General features: G+C 28.3%; 1 protein-coding gene across 1 annotated transcript; it reads right to left on the bottom strand.

Annotated features, from left to right (window-relative positions):
• Nucleotides 1-8840: 8840 nt before the first annotated feature.
• On the bottom strand, nt 8841-19256 carry LOC130816795 (VAN3-binding protein-like). The gene is made up of 7 exons (XM_057682872.1): nt 18692-19256; nt 17008-17118; nt 11310-11736; nt 10850-11068; nt 10685-10734; nt 10053-10110; nt 8841-9374 (listed from the first exon to the last, which is right to left on the bottom strand). The coding sequence occupies exons 1-7, from the start codon at nt 19025-19027 to the stop codon at nt 9160-9162; spliced, it is 1416 nt and encodes a 471-aa protein (XP_057538855.1). The 5' UTR covers nt 19028-19256; the 3' UTR covers nt 8841-9159.
• Nucleotides 19257-19888: the final 632 nt, after the last annotated feature.

Raw genomic sequence — 19888 nt, 5'->3', positions numbered from 1 at the left:
CCGTCAATTTGGATGCTATTAATAAAAAAATATCTGAACCGGTAACTTGGACCAAATTACTAAACATGTGTGCACACATAGACTTGTAAGTTGTAACATTAAAAATTCATCATTGAAGACTTAGAAGGTATGGAATATTTTATGCCAATTATGAGTTTGTGCATCCTTACACTCTTGAACGGTTATTGTACATATAAACCTAATAGTCTAATACAATATCAAATACATCTTGAAGTCACGACTATCAATCCAACTTCAAAATGAGATCAAGGTCGAATTTGAGATTCTAATTATGAATATAAAAAGAATTATTATTTACCTACTTTAAAAGTTGACTGTTAAATACTTTTGACTTTTATATTATATTATTATATATTATTAATAGTTTTTTAATGGGACCGCTTACTTATTGTAAAAAAAAAAGTTTACTATTGAGATGGTCACTTGAAAAAAACAATAGAATTTAAACTTTCATTTTGCATTTAGATGGCTAAGATGGAGTACTATATCAAATTAGTATAGAAATTCATGCAATGTATAAAGTTTTTGGTATGTAGATATTTATAAATAATTATTATCATCATGTCCAGTGTATCTACCTCATAAAAACTATAATTAGGATCTGAAAAAGGAAAAAGGTGACAACTCATACCCATAAAGTAGAGTGGCTCGAGAAAGATGCATAAAAGAATCCTCAGTAGTCAAAAACCTATAAACAAATAAAAGACATACAAATAAACAAAAATAATTAGGTAAAAACGAATAAAAGAAAACTATGTAAAAAGACAAGTAAAAACAAGAATACCAACCAGTAAACGAAAGATAATTATCAAATAGTTATATGTAGAAAAATATAATATTAGTAAACCCAATCAATATAAAATGAAGTGAATAAATTGATTGAAAGTACTCGTACAATGTACGTATAAGTAACATTGGTTAATTAATATAAAATGAAGTGAATTGCAAATGTTGAAAGATCGTTATAGAATTTTTATATGTAGGAAAATATAATATTAGTAAACCTAATTATTCCCTATCCACTCAAAATACACACAATTACAAATAATTTAAAATATACTCAATTATTGGGGTCAATCAACTTTTAGTGAATCAAATTTATCTTTAACAATAATAATAATAATAATAATAATAATAATAATAATAATAATAATAATAGTGTATTTTGAGTTGACAAGAAATAATTGAATGTATTGTGAGTTAACAAAGACTCTATATACTTAATGTATCTCAGGTTAATTGATAGTTAAGTGTATTTAAAGATGAAGAATAGTTGAATTTATTAATATTATATTTTCGTTTTATAAATCACATTATTAGTATCGTAAACATGACAAAATCAAACACACGATTGTTTATTACAAGATAAGATTACCAAGCGTAAAATATTTCAAATCCACCATAAAAGGAAAATTCTACGTGGTAGCCTTGAGGTTTTGGATTTTCCATGTAGTAACCAAAACTTTTAAAAAATTCACGCGGTAATCATGATGTTTACCAAATTATTCTACCGTGATCTTGTTGCACATAAAACGTTACCAAACGTTAATTTCGAAGCTTAAAGGTTGTTGTGCACCTATTTATACGACTCACCATTTTAAATTTTATCAGTTTCAACCTTTTCCCCCAAAACATAAACCCTACTCTATCATCTTTCATTCAAATCAAATTTTTCCCCCTAAATTCAAATGTGATTTGAAATAGTGATTTGGATGAAAGATGCAGAGTTAGGGTTTATGTTTCAGGAAAAAAGATTGAAACTGATGGAATTGAAATGGTAAGTCGCATAAACAGACGTACAATAGCCTTTAAGCTTTAAAATTAACGTTTGCTAACGTTTTATGTGTAAAAAAGTTACGATGGAACAATTTGGTAAACCTCAGGGTTACTGCATGGATTTTTAAAAAGTTTTAATTACCACATAAAAAATTAAAAACCTCAAGATTACCACATAAAATTTCCCTAAAATAATATTTGTTTTACAAACTCATCACCTTATGCACAATATTATCGTCGCTACTCGCTAGTGCATGAGTTTGTATCTTTATCACAATACTTGCAAACTCTTCTCGTTGTAACTCTGAAAAAATGCAATATGAACTTGTACACATTGTACTAATAAGCTTTGACAAACTTTTAGATTGATAATTATACCAAATCACTTGCAATTTACTCTATATTTGTATTTGTTATATAATTCTATTATTTGTCTCAAAAATTTATATCAATATTATTTCTGACTAAATTTAGTTATAATTTGTTTACATCCACGTGTCCAAATACAGGTTAGCCCAATCTAATTCTTTGAAGTTGAATGTGATTGAAGATCTTCGAATAAACCTACAAAACGAACAAAGGCTATTAACCCGAGACGACGCCCGAAAAAGCCCCTCCAATGCTTAAGTTAGATAGAGTCTACATATAAATATAAGTGAAAGTTAAATGACTTAAGAGATAAATTGGGAAAACTTGTAATGAATTGTTATTGTCACTTCTAAAAGACTTAAGTCATGAATTTTTGATGGTGTTATAGTAGTTGGATATTTATTGATAATGAAACTAATTACATCTGCTCTACAAACTAATAATGGTATGATACATGATCTGAAATTAGGCTTGAATGATTCATTGACTTAGCTTGACCAAATCATAGGCTTTCTTTGACTAAGTTGTGAGGCCCAATTATAATTGGGACCTTGGTCCCAAAACAAATAAATTATGAGATTTTGTATTTTATTGAATAATTTGTATAGTTTTTATTATATTTAACACTATATTTGAATTTTATTTTATGATTGATAATTATACCAAATAAATTTTATAATAATTATACCAAATCACTTGGCGTTTTAAAAACGCTATATTTGCATTTATTATATAGGAAAAATTATTATGAATAATCTAACCTATTTTCAATTACCTGCCAATAATCCCACTTTTTGAAAAGTTTTTAATAATCCAACATTTACTTTCAATTTGTTGCCAATAGACCCTTCAAAGAAATGACCTGCTATATCAGGTTACCTTTCATCTTCTTCCTTCTTTATAATAATCCAATCTATTTTCTATTATCTGCCAATAATCCCACCTTTAAAATTTTGTTCAATAATACTTTTTACTTTTTGTTTGTTGCCAATGGACCCTTCAAAAAGCTAAATGAAATTGCTATTACTTTCCAAGCTTATGAAATTGATCATTGCATAAATAGTAATTGTCTTTACATACATATCCCTTCAACTAGGGGTGTTAAAAAATTAGACCCGTTTGACCTGACTCGCCGACCCGCTGACCCACATCGTAAATGGCGGGTCAATTTTTTTTTTTAAATATAATTTGGGTCGAGTACCCGATCCGCCTTAACCGGGTTGGGTCTTGGGCCACAAAATTCATTGAGTCGGGTACCCACCATCCCGTTATATATTATCTTTATCAAGTTGAAATTTACACGTTAAAGTTTTGTAATCAATATAATTATAATTATAAAAAATTAATAAGTCGTAAGTTTTTCACTTCCCTAAAATATCCCTTTTAATCAGTGGCAAAAAGAATTTGAGTATTTTAAAAATTGTGGACTTTTTGAAAATAATTGAAGAGAAAATGTGTTGAAAAAATTAAATGAGACTTAACATGTGTGGTTGAGATATGTTGGATTATTATAAACTAGTGGCAAAGAAAAATTGAGTATTTAGCTTCTTGAGGGGTCCATTGACAACAAAATAAAAACAAAGGTTGGATTATTAAAAAAAAAATTAAAAGATGGATTATTGACAGATAATGAGAAATAGGTTGGATTATCATAAAGAAGGAGAAGATGAGATGTAACCTGATATAACAGGTCATTTTCTAAAGGGTTTATTGGCAACAAACTGAAAGCAAATATTTGATTATTAAAATTTTTCAAAAGATGGGATTATTGACAAGTAGTTAAAAATAGGTTGGATTATTCATAATAATTTTTGCTATTATATAATTCAATTGTTTGCATTTAATTAGTCTTTAATTTAGATCAGTAATCAATAGGTTGAGATGTTTATCCTACTCTCTCCGTTCCTTTTCCACTTTATGAAAGAGAAATTTAAATTTAATTTTTGAAGTATATATTCAAAACAAAATATATTCATGTGGTATCTTGTTAGATTTATCTTGATGCAAAGAATTTTAATATGTAATTTTTACAATTTTTTATTACACGTACTTTGAGATATCGAGGCACAAAATTTGCATTGAATACGTGAAAAAGTAAAGTGAACAAATTAAAAGTAACGGATGGAGTATTTTATAATTATTGACTTATAAAATAATTTATCTTTCAATTTGAATTTATGTACTTTTTAATAGATTGATACCTTATCTTATTTTTTAAAAAATAAAATTTGAATCACAAATTATTGTATGAGATATGTCTCATACTTGGATAAAATAGCCTAATAATAAAAACTTTTAGCTTATGAACTACTTTTTTTAAAACCGTATCACTATGAGAAGGTCAAATACAAGACGGGCTGAATCTGAATTGCATATATTAGACATGCTTCATTGAAATGTTCTCATTTAATTAGTCTTTAAAATTAGATCGATCATCATTATTAATTAAGACATTTTTCTCATTTTGTAATGATTTATATATAATAAAATAATAAGCTTTCATATTTGAATTTATTTACACTTTTAAAAATAGATTATATATACAATGTACATATTTATATTGCATGATCATTTAATAATTTCTTAATTATATTTTTATGCCTTATTATGTAGTAGAAGTTAATGCTTTAGATTCTTTGTATATAAAGATTTGAAATAGTAAACTTTTTTAAAAAACTTAATCTATTTAATTGTCAAAGTTCAACCAATAAAATTCAATCTTCTGCCAGACATCTTAAAATGTAATATTATTATTTTTTAATTATTTTAATAGTATTTATAGTTTATATGATGAACATTCAATTTTCTGCCAGACATCTTAAAATGTAACATTTATTATTTTTTAATTATTTTAATAGTATTTATGGTTTATATGATGAACATTTTGGATTAACTATAGGGAGTAGTGAGTTTAAAAGCAAGTTAGACATGATCATTTTCAGAATTAAACTTAGAATAAGGCCTTAAATCACAAACTAAGTGGAGTATCAACAAAAACAAGAATAATAGTTGCAAGATTTGTGTTTACATGGAATGTTTGTCATACTAAAAAGATATAGGATGAATATATGGAAAAAGTTATTTTTAGAATTTTATTTTTTTATTTAAAATAAGTGTTAAAATCTTAATATAAGTACGTACCAAGTATACATAATGAAACAATTTCCTCCGTTGCTCTCATTTAGCTAATATTATTTTTCATTTTGGGTAGTCCTTATTTTGCATTATTTATATTTTTGATAATAAACCTACAACTTTTTAAAATCTCATTCATATCCCATATATTTTAATTTTTATTTAATTTCATTCACAGAATTTAATCTCTCTATAGTTTATTATTAAATATCCATCTTTTCATTTATAATCGTTTAGGGTTTGATCTTTACTTTACGGAGGTATCAATTGGAGGGTTTTTGACTGCGTACATCTCTCTTTACTCTCTTTTAGGAGAACGGGTATAATTTGTGTTTGATGTTAAAAGGAAAAACGAGTGGCTGATATAATTAAATTGGTAATACAGAAGTGTGGAGCCGTTACTTATCCAGTAGAGGTACCCCAGCACTAGCAGTAAGTGATGAGACAGCTACCAAGTTTTAAATGCAAATTGGGGACTTAGGTGGGTAGTAGTGTTAAGAGTTTAATTAATTACTCCTATATGAAGTATACAAAACTATGGCCTCAAGCTTTAGGAGCCGTATATTTTGGATTATACGTTAATTAAGATTATAATAATAGTAATAATTATATTGGTCTAATAATAAGTTTATAGCTTTACTTTTAGTCTTAAGATTTGCATATTCATATCATCATGTACTATAAATTATTATAGCCTATATTGCTTTGTTTAGATCAACTAGAGAATGCGGAAAGCTAACCACATTATTTCCGTTTAAAGGACTTAAATAATATATTTACTTGTTCGTTTCAGATTGTTAGAAGATGTCATTATTAGTAGCAATTTCAAAGGAACGAAAATGTATTATTTTATCCTTTTAGATAAATTATTCGGATATAGCAGAATGGTGAATAAGAAGGTGGACAAGAAAGAAAAATAGAGCACAAACAATAAAGTAATCAGACAAACTAAGTAAGAAATCAAACAAGCAAGAACACAAGTTTTACTAGTGTTTTGGACACATTTCCTTCAAAAAAATATATATTTCATCTACTATTCAACAATACATCAATGTAACATCACTCACAAAGAAAAAACTCACTCTTTAGAAGTCAAAGTTTTCACTCTAATATATGAAAGAAACTCAAAGGCTTTCCAAAACTCTATTTTCTCTCTATTAGGTATTTGCCACCATATTGCATATTTACTAATTTTGGCCTCTTAAATAATCCACAAAATCAGTCAAGAAATATTCACCAATGGATAATATATATCACATAAAATTCAGCAAAAGAAAAATCGTGTCAGTGCATCCATGCACTGAATTGCTCAAATAAGCACTCACGCTGCTAGGACGAGCAGTGCGCATACATAACCTATTGTGTGTTTGCTTCGTACAAAGACTCAAACCTCTAGTACTCATGACCCTATGCATATCCATCATCTCCCTCTAATATTCATGCCATGGAGTGAGCTAATATATAGTTGAGATGACCCTCTATACTAGGTAATTTGACTCTTGCACTAACAAGTTATTTGATCTTTATCAGGTTGGATATCTAGCTAGAAAGGGATGTACTACAACAATAAAGCAATCCAACTTCACCTGAATAGAATTTAATATGAAGAGAGATAATAAATTATGTGAATGACATTAAAACAGAGTTAAAATGCATGGATGAGATTGAAAGAAAGTGGTGGGCAATTGTTTAAAAATAGAGTTAATGCAAATAAAATAAGACTATAATATAAATTGAGAGTAACAGAAATAAGTTGGATCTCTATTTCTGATGATCCAAAACTGCTCAAGTGGAAAAAAAAAGTTGTCCTTAATGTGTGTTTCTTCCAAGCATGCAAATGAAGACCAAAATAATGACCTCCTTTAATTTTGTTCCTAAGCAACTGTGCTAAATTAGGACACTTTCATATCTTGGAGTATTTTCCTCAATTACAGGATTAGGTTCAGATTACTAGATTAGGAGTAACATCAATAAAAAAAAGTCTATGGAAGCAAGGTTGATTTTAATGTGTTGGAATAAAATCTTATCATAAATCATATAATAATAATAATAATAATAATAATAATAATAATAATAATAATAATAATAATAATAATAATAACTATTATTATTATTATTATTATTATTATTATTATATTCCTTTCGATTTCTAATGTTCTTCCTATTTAGAATATTCTATTTTGGAAATAGAACTTGATTAAGATTTTTAAGACATATATAGATGATAAAATATATTCATGTGAGATCTCGTTATATTCGTCTTAATGTATATTTTTTTTATCATTTATAATTTTTTATTATGCGTATTTAGAGATATTAAAACTCAAAATTTACTTTGAAAACTGTGCAAAAAAATGAGAAAAACATTAGAAAATAAAGGGAGTATTATTATTATAACAACAACAGTAATAATAATAATAATAAATAGAAGAATGAAAAGGGAGAAACCCTTCCTAGAAGTGATCACGTATAATCTTAAAGTAGTTAATTATAACCTTAATAAAGTGATCACTTACAATTGCAAAATGATCAATTTTTATAGTCTTATAAAGTGATCACTCAATCATAAATTGACCACTTATAATTTTAAAATAGTTAATTACATAAATAAGTTGATCGTATAGGTCTATCTCACACAAAACTTGCTTAAAAAAGTTATGAAAAAAAGTGTAAAGTCAAATGCAACATAAATAAATAGAACAAGTGTAGAAACCCATGCAATGTACGATTTTTTTAACATCGATATGTATAAATATAAGATATTAAAAAATAAAGTCAAAGATATTATGCTGTAAAAACACTCAATTTAATAGTTTTATGTATAAATTAACTCTATAATTTTGAAAATTAATGACAATATACTATGCCATACATTATAGTTTCTAATTTACTGAATCTAAATATATAAATGCTAGTCAATAGTATTTTAATGGTAGAGATATCTGTGAAGATCAAATGCCATATTTTTTTCTTTAGCTATTAAATAAATTTCATTTGGCAAACACTTTTTAATATAGTATAGTCTATGATTAAATTAAAAAATATATAACAAATTACATATGATTGAGAAATTGTATTTTAGGTGATTTTATGCTTTTTCACTTATGAGGGCTCCCTTTGTACCTTATATTCTTTCTATAAATTTGATATAACTTTTAAAATCTTGAAGGAAAAGCATAAAGAATATGGTTACATAATATACTTTGTCTCTTCTTTACAACAAATAATGGGATCAATAGCTTTTCTCTTTTTTGACTGCCCTAGTCCAAGATCCTCCTTTTCTCTCCTCAATGTGTTATTAGAACAACTTTGGTTCAATTAGAAATTAACCCCACAACACAAAAATAATACAATATTTTACACAATGAGCTACTCTTACGAGAAATCGTTTTTCAATAAGACAACTTCAAACAAAGGTTTATATTTTCATAATATGCATGAAATAAACTACTATTTAACTTATGCATAAACATATCTCTTAGTAAAACCGTCTTATACAATAATTTATATTTTATATTAGCAGCAATAAAGATTAAAGAGACTAAAAAACAGCCCATTACATAATCTTTTGCTTCTTTAATTGTTACTTTTTACATAGGATACATAAGAAATTTACTTTCAAACAAAGCCCAAAAACCATTCCCCCACCAATTTTAAAACATATGGTTCTTAGTTGTTACCAATGTCCTACATTCTTTTTTTTTTCTTCCACTATACCCATCTTCCCAAGTCATTACCTTGCAAAAAAAAAAAAAAAAAAAACAAAAAAACCATCATATACTACAACGGTACAAAGATCAAATGCATTAACCCATTAAACACATTAATCCCAAAAATATATTGGTAGTACTAAGTCTCCTAGATCCTTTGCCTATTGTTCTTTTCGGCGGAAAGAGCAAGTAGCCTCGAGACTCCTTCAGTCCAAATCTCGTATTCCCTTTGGTCGCGGCATTCAAATTCTACAACACCACGCAAGAGCGTTTTCAATCCGAAATATCTCCTGTAATCTCCGCCCTCCAACAAATGGCGACCAGGCCAAGCTGGCATATCTTTGATGACTTCAATTACAATATCTACACAAAAGAATAGATTAAGGTGTAAATATCCCATGACTCAAACTCCAATCTTACACATCAAACATCAACTAATTTTATATACTTGTCCAAATTCATACACTTTATCCCTAAACTCAGTTTGGACTTAGCTTTATTTATCAATAATTGCGAAAAATTTAGAAATTTCCCCCACTTCAAGAGTCTAACAAAAGGTTTCATTTATCAATATTGTATGCAAGACTTGTCGTTATTTTCCCTTCACCAACTCAAGTCTTGTGAACAAGACTCGCTGCAATACCGACTTACATCATGTGTTGAAAAATAATAATATGTGATTCCACATCGAATAATTAGAAAGAGGTTGACTAACATATAAACATGATAAACTACTCTTCCTATTACCAATTAGTGTTAGGATGGAACCTTATTGGGACTTATATGCAGCCAACTCTCCTCTTATACGGGTTTTGTTGTCTACCGGCCCAATAAAAAATTTATGATTGTGAACACCTTAAGAAAACCTAAAAAGGAAAAAAAGAATCCAAGATTAAGAGGGTGTCTTTTGATATTTACAACCTCATCAAAACAACCTTTTTAAGATCCCAATGAAAAGAGATGATGGCTTCAGTTTAGACCCACACTTAAAACCCTTTGTTTCACATTATGAAAGTGAGACAAAAGCAAATGAAAACTTACTCTTTTTCTTCTTAGTGATGGTCCCAGCAACGTGCCTACTCTTCATCTTTAGTATAACCTGCAATCAGATTTATAAAGAATGTTTCAAATTTTTTTTATGATAGTCATGATGGCGGATTCATCTTTGATCAACTGTATATGCTTTTACTTTTTACTTTAAAAGCTTTTGTGGATTATATAAAGATAAAGATTATTCTCAAGATACATGATGTACCTAATCAAATCCTGAATTATCAACTAATCACTATCCTTAACTTTTCTTATGGATTTTCTTGTAAGATATTAGAGACAATCTAGTGCAACAATTTGTAAATAAAATGTCGGGTTTGAACTTTAAGGCGTCTGTTTGACTAGGTCATCATTATGGAGGAACCAACTCAACCAAAAGATTCAGCTAATGGTTAAAACCCTATGATACGTTATATACTTTAACACGCTCCCTTATATGAGAGCCTTTGTACTAGAAGTGTGGATGCAGCACAGGCCCTCCTCATACATAACGCTAAATATTCCACTTTAAATGAGGCTTTGATGCCATGTCAATGAACCAACTCAATCAAAAGTATAAGCTGATGGTTGAGCTTCATAATATGCTACATACTCTAACAGTCATTGTTAATAAAAGAACGTACCTGGTTAAGTCTATTGATGTAAACGGACACTATTTTCCAGTGAAGATCGCCTGTATTATGGATGAGAAAAGGGAACTTAGTAAAATGTATAACTGATTAAGATTTGGTGAAGTTGTGAGATTTAAAGCCAACAAAATAGTTAACGAAATAGCAAGCAGCATATACCTTTCCGAGTGCGTTTCAAAAGCTCAGAGCCTCGAGCAAGTAGCTCTCGGCTGCAGATCCCTAGGAAATTCTCCTCAGGCAACAGTTCACCACTGTGACTGCCACTGGAACCATTGCTGCCATTGCTTTCAGTGATCCCTTTCTCGGCTGGTATCACGGCTGCAATATTCCACACATCCTTTAATGCCCTCGCTTTCAGTGTGGCAGCTCCACGCAACGCTGCAAAATGTTGTTAACATTACCAAATTTCATAAAAATAATGGTACCATACTACTTGAATTTAGGAAAAATACTGCCCGAATGATGCGATCGGTGTTATAAAATTCGCTTTTTGAATTCGTGATTTGCTCAAATTTGCATAGCCCAAAACCGACCATAATTTGTTTTTTCCGATTTGCGTTTCGCGAGAAGATTAGAGAATCACTTGATGCATGAACATACAAAGCAAAAAAATAATTACCAGTGGCAGCAGCAGCAGTTAACGTCATGATATCACCAGCCGATCCAACATTAACCGCAGAGCTAACAACAGAAGCTAAATGCTCCCTGTCGGCACCCATGGCTTCAGCAGCCTCGACACATTGAGCAGCCACAAGGGTAGCGGCAGACGCAACAGCCATATCAGTCCGTGCAGCTTCTTGGTCCTTACGACTACCTGACGTTGCAGCAGTTGCAGCTGCCATTGCAGCAATAGCTGCTGCGACACCTGCCACAGAAACTGCAGCGTGTAGCTGAGCATTATGAGCTCTCGTTTCTTCCTTCTTTTTTTCTCTCCGGTCTTTAAGCCATCTCCCAACAGTCTTCCCTGTGGCAGCCGGATGGGTTACTGCTGTAGGATTGATAATTGATCGATACTGTGAATTTGAGTGGTTGTTTAGGCGACCATACTGCATTTAACCCGAATCGGATGATTAATATTAGTTTATATAATTTCATGATCAAACATTTGTTTTTTATTAAATGTTCATTGAGAATTATGATAATTTGTTTCAAAAAACAAGTCACCTTATACATATTTTTTAACTTATATGACCATTTTCATTTCAAATTAACACCGCACATACTTCCTTAAGTTACTATTAATAGTCCACATTTCTATAACGAGTATTTTCAAAGATTTCATTCATAAATTTTTTTCAATTTAAATCATGAATGAGCCATGATACCGAAATATATGACTTCAAAACAAAACGGAGGAAATATAATATTAATTTCATTTATTTATAAAAAAATCAATAGTAAATAAACGATTATATTAAGAATGATCTATCGAAAAAAAATTACTTTTGTTAATCCAATACTTGTTACATTATTTCTTTTTGCATGTAATTCAATGATATTAAAAAACCTTTATTTTGACTAATCGAAAAAAGAAAAATAATATATTAAAAAAATATGTTTTAAGAAGGATAAAATAAAATCTAACATGTTTATATTATTTCTTATACATGAGCGGGAAACAAGATTTAAAATGAATAGTGTTACTATTCAAATGTTGCTGAGCATCGTGGAACAAATAAAGTATTATAAAAGGAGATTTAGTACAAGTTTTTCCTAAAATAAAAAAAAATGGGTTAAGGAGTATTCAGTGTAAGGTTTTAGCTAAGGGTCCCACTCCCAGCTTTGAATGAGGTTTAGCACAGAAACTCTAAAAATCAGGGATGTGTACAGTGTTAGTGTTTGTGTTTCATTGCATCAAGTCATCAACTAAACAATAAGTCTAATAAATGGGTATGCCAAGTGGATTGTCATCTCAATAATGCATGTCTCGAGGTCATCATAATAATAATCATCAAAAAAAAAAAAGAAAATTAAAAATAAAAATAAAATAAAAAAAAGTGGTCACAACATTCTTTTCAATTTATTACAAATATAAATGTGAGATTTTCAGTATTGAAATTGAAATTGAAATCACTCAAAAACACGCTTATCACATACCCCAATGGAATTTAATGCCCAATGTCCTACGTCTTTCTTCTTTGTTTTTGGTTGTTTCATCCGATGGTGACTTTGCTTTTTTCCTATTTATATCTTTAAATAATTTATCTAATATATCTCAATATTTAGCAACGTTTGCTTTTTTATACAGTTTAATGTACTAATTCAATCTTTAATATCTCTAATTATGTATTATAAAAAATTATAAAATTTGATATTAATAATCTTTGCAATGAGACGAATCAAACAAAATCTCACTTGATTATATTTTAACTTATAAATTAAAAACTAATTACAAATTAAGAGTGATGAATAAATAGTGTCAATTTTTCTAATGTAACTAATTAAAACGGAGGAAGTGGACATTAATAAATAGTAAAATCTTACCCATCAACAACAAATACTTTATACTTCTATTTTACTATTGAGACTAAGTAAAGTTAAAACATTCATAATTATTAGATATTTAATAGTCTAAAACATTGATTCTAATTTTGGGCTAAATATATAAGTTATAACCTCTAAAGATTACTTAAACTGATACTGACTATTGTGCTTATATTACTATATTTTTTGTTTGATTAAATCCACCAATTTATTTATTTCCTAATCTAATATGCATATTTTTATCCACACTACAATTTCTTTATTTTTATCCACAATCTCAGTCTCTTTTATTTACAATTAAAAGATAATTAGGAGTAATTATTCCCAATCCCACTTATCCACAATTTAATCTTAATAAAGATTCCGAATACATTGTTCATTGTTGATACCAATTCATAAAGTGAAGTACTAATTTTCCCCCGGAGTGAACAAATAAAAAAGTTTACTTATATCTACACAACGGATAAATTACTCATTACTAATAGATATCAAAAAATAGTGAAATCTAACTCACAGATGAAATACTTCCTCCATTTTCTTAGTCCCACCTAAGCCCATTTCAACAATTTCTTATTTTGCATATTGCGGCTAGTATACGGAAAAAAAAACATAATCACGTGAAATCTTGTTTAATTCGTGTCGACGCATAGTTTTATAATATCAAATTTTTATAATTTTTAGTGTATATAACTCAAAATATAAACGATTGAAAAAAGCGTAAAAAAATATTTGAATACAAAAGTAAAATTTAATTTGTCAATTGACTATTAGTACTAAATTATTTACCCATCAAATCAATTAAATATTTTTCAATAAAAAAGGCTATAACATAAGTTTGATGAAGTACCAAAAAGAAATTACTTCAACGGTGAAAGTTGAAACTATTTGCGTTTCCTATGTTCATTAATGTCATGAATAATACTTCACTTTTTGCAGAGCAAATGGGAAAATTTACAAAAGTAAAAAAGAAAACTGACGGTTTACCTTGATTATTACAGTTTTGAAACCAACAAATCATTAAGTTTGTAGGAAGGGTGCAACACAAACCCACTTTTTCTTTTACAACCACTATAAAACCAAAATATATTTCACTTTTTTAATCCATTTTTTTTCCGTAGACATTTGTCAAGCCCAACTCACTAAAGTTAATACCTATTTTTATTTTATATTAATTTTTATAGACTGATCCAATTAGAGATTGTCTCTCAAAGAAATCTTCTCTTACAAGATTATATGCATAATTTATACTCTTTAAAAATCTCTCTCGTTTTGTATTATGATTCATGTTGAGTTGTTCCTCTCATTTTATATTATTTATATATTTGAAATAAATACATTAATTACTTTTAATCACATTCATACTTTTTAACTATCTTTCACTATAATTCATACAATTTAAATATTTCTTTATCACATCCACACATTTAACATTCAATTTAATTTTATTCACAAATTTTTTCTCCTACTACTCAACAATATTTATTGTTTTCTTTTTTGTTTTTCAATCAAATACTTATGTGGCAAATATAATGAGACAACAAAAAAAATTCTTATCATACCCTCTCTTATTTATTGTTATTGTCTTATTTTACTTTTAGTTCATTTGTTGTTACACATATTCAATACTAAATATGTGCATAATAAAAAAATATTAAAAGCAAATATTAATAAAACTAATATTAAAATGAGTTAAATAAAATTCACTTGATTATACATTAAAAAATCCAACAAATAGAATAATTAAACTGTGTAGATAAAATAAAATGTAGAAAATATATATAGATAAGAATTAATTAAGATAAATAAAAGGGACATTTCTTAAAATACAAATATCACCAAAAAATAAAAACCAAAATAAAAATATTTAAAAACTCATAAAAAGAAAAGTAGTATGAATTGGAGAGTATAATAATTTTCACTCCCGGAAAAATTTTAATTATTTTAAGATGGGATATAGTCCTAAGAAAGAAAAAGGCAAAAAAAAAAAAAAAAAGAAAGGGCAAAGATCACAAAGAATCGTCCTCCTCTTATCGGTTCAGTCTTCGTGCTTATAACCCCGGACAGACCACTAGACACAACCTCTGCGCTCTTCTGTTTACTTTTTAGAACCCTCCCTACCCTTTTTCACGCTCATATCAACTCATACTCCAATAATTTTCACAAGTGTATTTTTGTTATTATTTATATTATAAAAAATTAGAGTATTAAAAACTTAATATCTTAATCGGAGCATGTAAGCTCAAAATTGCCTGGGCCATAATCCGCTTCATCAATAATACAACCTTTCACTAATTTTCATATAATAATACGAACTTTTGATTAACCCTAAATAATGCTAACTTTAATACGCATTTCCCTCCAACATTCTTAACCCATTGGAAACCTACAATAGTAGATCAACTTGCAAAAAAGAAAATACAAACAATTAAAAATGCAATTCTCCTTGATCACTAAAAATTATGTATTTTTTTCATTTTTTATTGGGTGAAATTTGGAAATTATGTCCTCCTTTCATCTTTTCTGTGCCATTCTCCTTGATCACTGAAAATTATGTCCTCCTTTACTCTAGAACCACTCTTTCATCAACCTTTTAGAAAACCCATTTCCAAATTTAAATCAAGTGAAATTTTTCACCATTTTCACTTAATTTCTCTTCTAGGGATGTCAAAATTGGTGGGAGTTTTTCTAGCCATAGACCCATTAAATATCTCTATGTTACCGCTTCATCTGCAACTTTTACTCTTACCCATGACCCACAATCTACTGAAGTTACTTAGAATGCTTACATCGAAAATTATGAGTTGCCATGGATAAAAGGTCTGAACTTTGATTACCCATTTGATTTTTCTAGCTTTTCTGAAGTGGGTTCATTTTGCTTTGTGGAAATTTCAATGCTTTTTCTTGATTTGGGTTGTTGGGTATGATTAAAATTGTTTTATTTTTGTTTAGGTTTTTGATCCAGTTTGTTATATGAATTGCGTTCTTTCCATTTAATTGTAGGTGTATTGTTGAAAGAGTGGTGGTGTCTGGTGGGATCTGGATGTGGGTTGTGGTGGGTAGCCGGAAATGGTGGGCTGGTAGTGGGAGGATAGGTAGGGTTGTGCAAGGGTGTTGAGATGGGTGGTGCACATGAGAGAAGGGGAGGGGTGAGATTTTTTTAATTTAAATCTAATTTATTTTTTTGGATACAATTGATCGGTAATATTGGTAATAAGTTAAAATGGATATTAGCGGAAAACTTACCTTAAAGGTCGTATAATTCAAGGTTAATAAAAAATTCGTATCATTGTAGGAAAATCAGTAAAAGATTGTATTATTTAAGGTAATTTTTCCTTTTATTTTATAGAATAATTTATAAATTATTGTCTTAAAATTTAAAACTTTTGCGAATTACAGTTTAATGTTTATTTTTTGCCAATTACGCTACCAAAGTATTGAAGTCTATATTGTTCAAACCAAATTAAAGAATTCTAACCACTTAATCTAAAATTTCGTATACTAAAATGGCCAGAATTCTATGATTTTGCCTAAATGTCAGACTTTATTACTTTGGTGGTTGTAATTTGCAAAAAAAATAAACATTAAGGTTGTAATTCGCAAAAGTATCAAACTTAATAGACGATAATTCATTAATTATTCTATTTTATATAACAAAAATATTAAATTGTTATTTAAAATGCATGTTCGGCCCAACTTGCCATCATGTGGTGATTTGTAAGGGATATATAAAACACAAACACAACATTTAAATAAATTAACAATAAAAATGCAACAAAATTCATGAAAACACACAATTAATTCTAATAAATTAAAATAAGGAGAAAAAAAAATACCTTGACATCGTCCATTTCGGAGGGAGACACCGGAGGACTATCGGTTAAGGAGCCATTGAGTGGGCCACTACTATGCGAAAGCCGACCAGATGTGCGCGGAGATACCTCTTGCTGTGTTATGCACAAAAACTATTATCATGATCTACTCTTACAAATATTAAAATTTTTGAAGTGTAGTTATTACATTAAAATTAAAAAAGTAAAAAATAGTAGAATTATTGTTATAATAGACCGACTTTCAAAGAGACATCTAAAAACAAAATACTTAATGCGCATCTTTCACAATATTTTGTGAAATTAGTATTTTTTCATTTTTATTTATTCTTGCCATTTACTTTTTTCAACAGATTTCAATGCAAACTTAAAAGTTTGAATAATTTTAATTACAAGTTTTTAATTTTTAATTAAAAAGTACTCCATATATAAAATCCCACATTAATATATTATTATATTATTTCAAATAGATCGATGAATGGTAATATCAAATTGTATTAATGAAAAAAATGTAGAAATAGAAAATATTATTATATTTGACAAATAAAAAAACAGTAATTAGATTTGGACAGACTAATCCTGTAATCCAATACATTCCCACTTTATCAGGAGTATAAGATTAAGCTTAAAACGCAAGTACTACTTGGATAAAGACAAAAAGTAAATTATAATATTCCTTCTAGAGAGTTGAGTTGGTAGAATCAAATCTTTCATAAAAACTACAACACCACAGCTTCAACTTCAAGCTTAAACCCAAAACAAGGCTTATAAATAATAAGTAATTTTTCTAATTAATTATTTTAAGATTATAAAATAATCATTTTAAAATTTTTAAAAAAATTACTATAAATTGTAAATAAAAAAAACATTATATTTTTCTCATTCAAACCCCATTTATTTGAAATATAAAGGCTTATAAATAAATAATTAAACTAAAACTAGAATTAGACGGTTTAACATTCAACAATCTAATTTCTTTAAAATAAGCTAAATACTGTAAAATGACTACTCCCTATTTTCCTGATGAAATTCCCATAAATAATGTTAACCGAAATTTAAAAAATAAAATCTTTTAAATGGTGAAATATTATTTTATTAAATAATAAATTTAAAAGAAGAAAAATAAGAACCACAAATATTAAAAAAAATTAATGGAAAAAAAATATAAAAACAACAACTAATTAAAAAATGATTTTATAAAGTTAACGAGTGAAGATTATAAGAAATATGAAAAATACATAAAAATTATAATTATTATTAAAATATTAAAATGAAAATAAATAGGTGATATGAATGGAAAAATTACAATTAAACAACCAAAAAAAAAAGTGAGCTTAATCTCATTTCATTTGAGCATGTATGCCAACATATACAATGATGTCCTGATAATTCTAACAGAATATAACTAAATATAATAAAGAGTTAATATTAATAATTCTCACTTTATTTTAAATTATAAATTAAGAATAAAAAAACAAATGGGAAAAAGTTTAGCATTAAAAATTTTGGCTTGTTTTATGAAAAAATATTTGGTTTATTCTTTTTGAAAAGAACCCATTTGCCCAATTCTACAATACTACAAAACCCATGAATAATTTCCTAAATTGATCAAAACCCCAGTTCATTTCTGCAATTGAAACCCGAAACACCTGAAGAAAACAACCTTACAACAAAAACAAAAACATCTTACAGATTGTGACATAATACGCTCCATAATAAGCTGAGAAGTTTCAGAAGAAGCGAATGAGAACGGATTTCCGCTTACAACCGCCGCCACTTCCTCCGCAACATCTTCTAAAATGGGCCCATCACCACCACCACTACCACTACCCCCGACGCCAATCATACCCTTAGGAAAAATCAGTTTAGAAGGAGTAAGCGCTTTAGAAACTTCTAGAGCTGACACACTCCAAGACCGTGAGAGAAACTCCATGGGCTCTTTCGGAGTTTCAGGAGGTTTAAACAAATCGGATCTCACTGTCGGGTCGGGTCGCCATGGTTCACCGACGGCTACTCCTCTGTCCATGGAGGTGGTTACCTGATCTATGAATTTTTTTATTATTATTTTTTTTTAGAATTGTTAGGTGGGGCCCTCAAGTGGAGATTGTACTGGTAGGAGTGGAGTACTTGGTGTGTATTTTGTGTGTGAGATGGAAAGAGGTGTTTGGCAGGTACAGAGAAGGGTGCGGGGGATTTTATAGGGTAGATGAAGAGTGAGGGGAACGTGTCAGTGTGATGATTTATTGTTGAATAAATATTTGGATTATTATTCCACTTTGTTTAATTTTTTTTGGGTTTTATCTTATTCCTCGTATCTTAATTTTGTCTCTTAACTTATTTTTTTTAGAAGAAATTGTCTTCAACTAGTGGCCTAACGCTTCAATTCGTACTCGTGCGTTCAAATACTCGCTGCATAATAATTTTTGATATTATTTATTATTTAAATTTATTTTATATATTTCGGCTAATATATATAAAAAAAATATAGTTAAGTGAGATTTTATTTGAATTATTTAATTACTTTCAAAATATTAACTTTTTATAATTTTTAGATGTGTATAGTTTAATATACAAATAATAAAAAAAACACATTAAATTGCGTTCAAAGTCAATTGTAACAAATATAATGGAACGGAGGAAGTACTTGACTAATAGTCTCTTTACTCATTATATTTCCTATGTTCTTTTTTACTTAGAAATAAAACTAACTTTTGTATTATTTGTTATTTGAAGTATTTTGCGTATTGCGGCTATCATACGAGAAAAAATATAGCCATGTGAGATTTTTTTTATCCATCTTTTCTGCGTATTTTCATAATATCAAATTTTTAAAATTTTGAGTCATTTATACTCAAGTTATAAAACAATTCAACAAATGCATTAAAAT

The sequence above is a fragment of the Amaranthus tricolor genome, chromosome 1 (assembly GCF_026212465.1).
Source record: "Amaranthus tricolor cultivar Red isolate AtriRed21 chromosome 1, ASM2621246v1, whole genome shotgun sequence".
In the NCBI taxonomy this organism is placed as follows: Eukaryota; Viridiplantae; Streptophyta; class Magnoliopsida; order Caryophyllales; family Amaranthaceae; genus Amaranthus; species Amaranthus tricolor.
The sequence above is the reverse complement of the archived record's forward strand: the minus strand, read 5'-3'. Positions and strand labels throughout refer to the sequence as shown.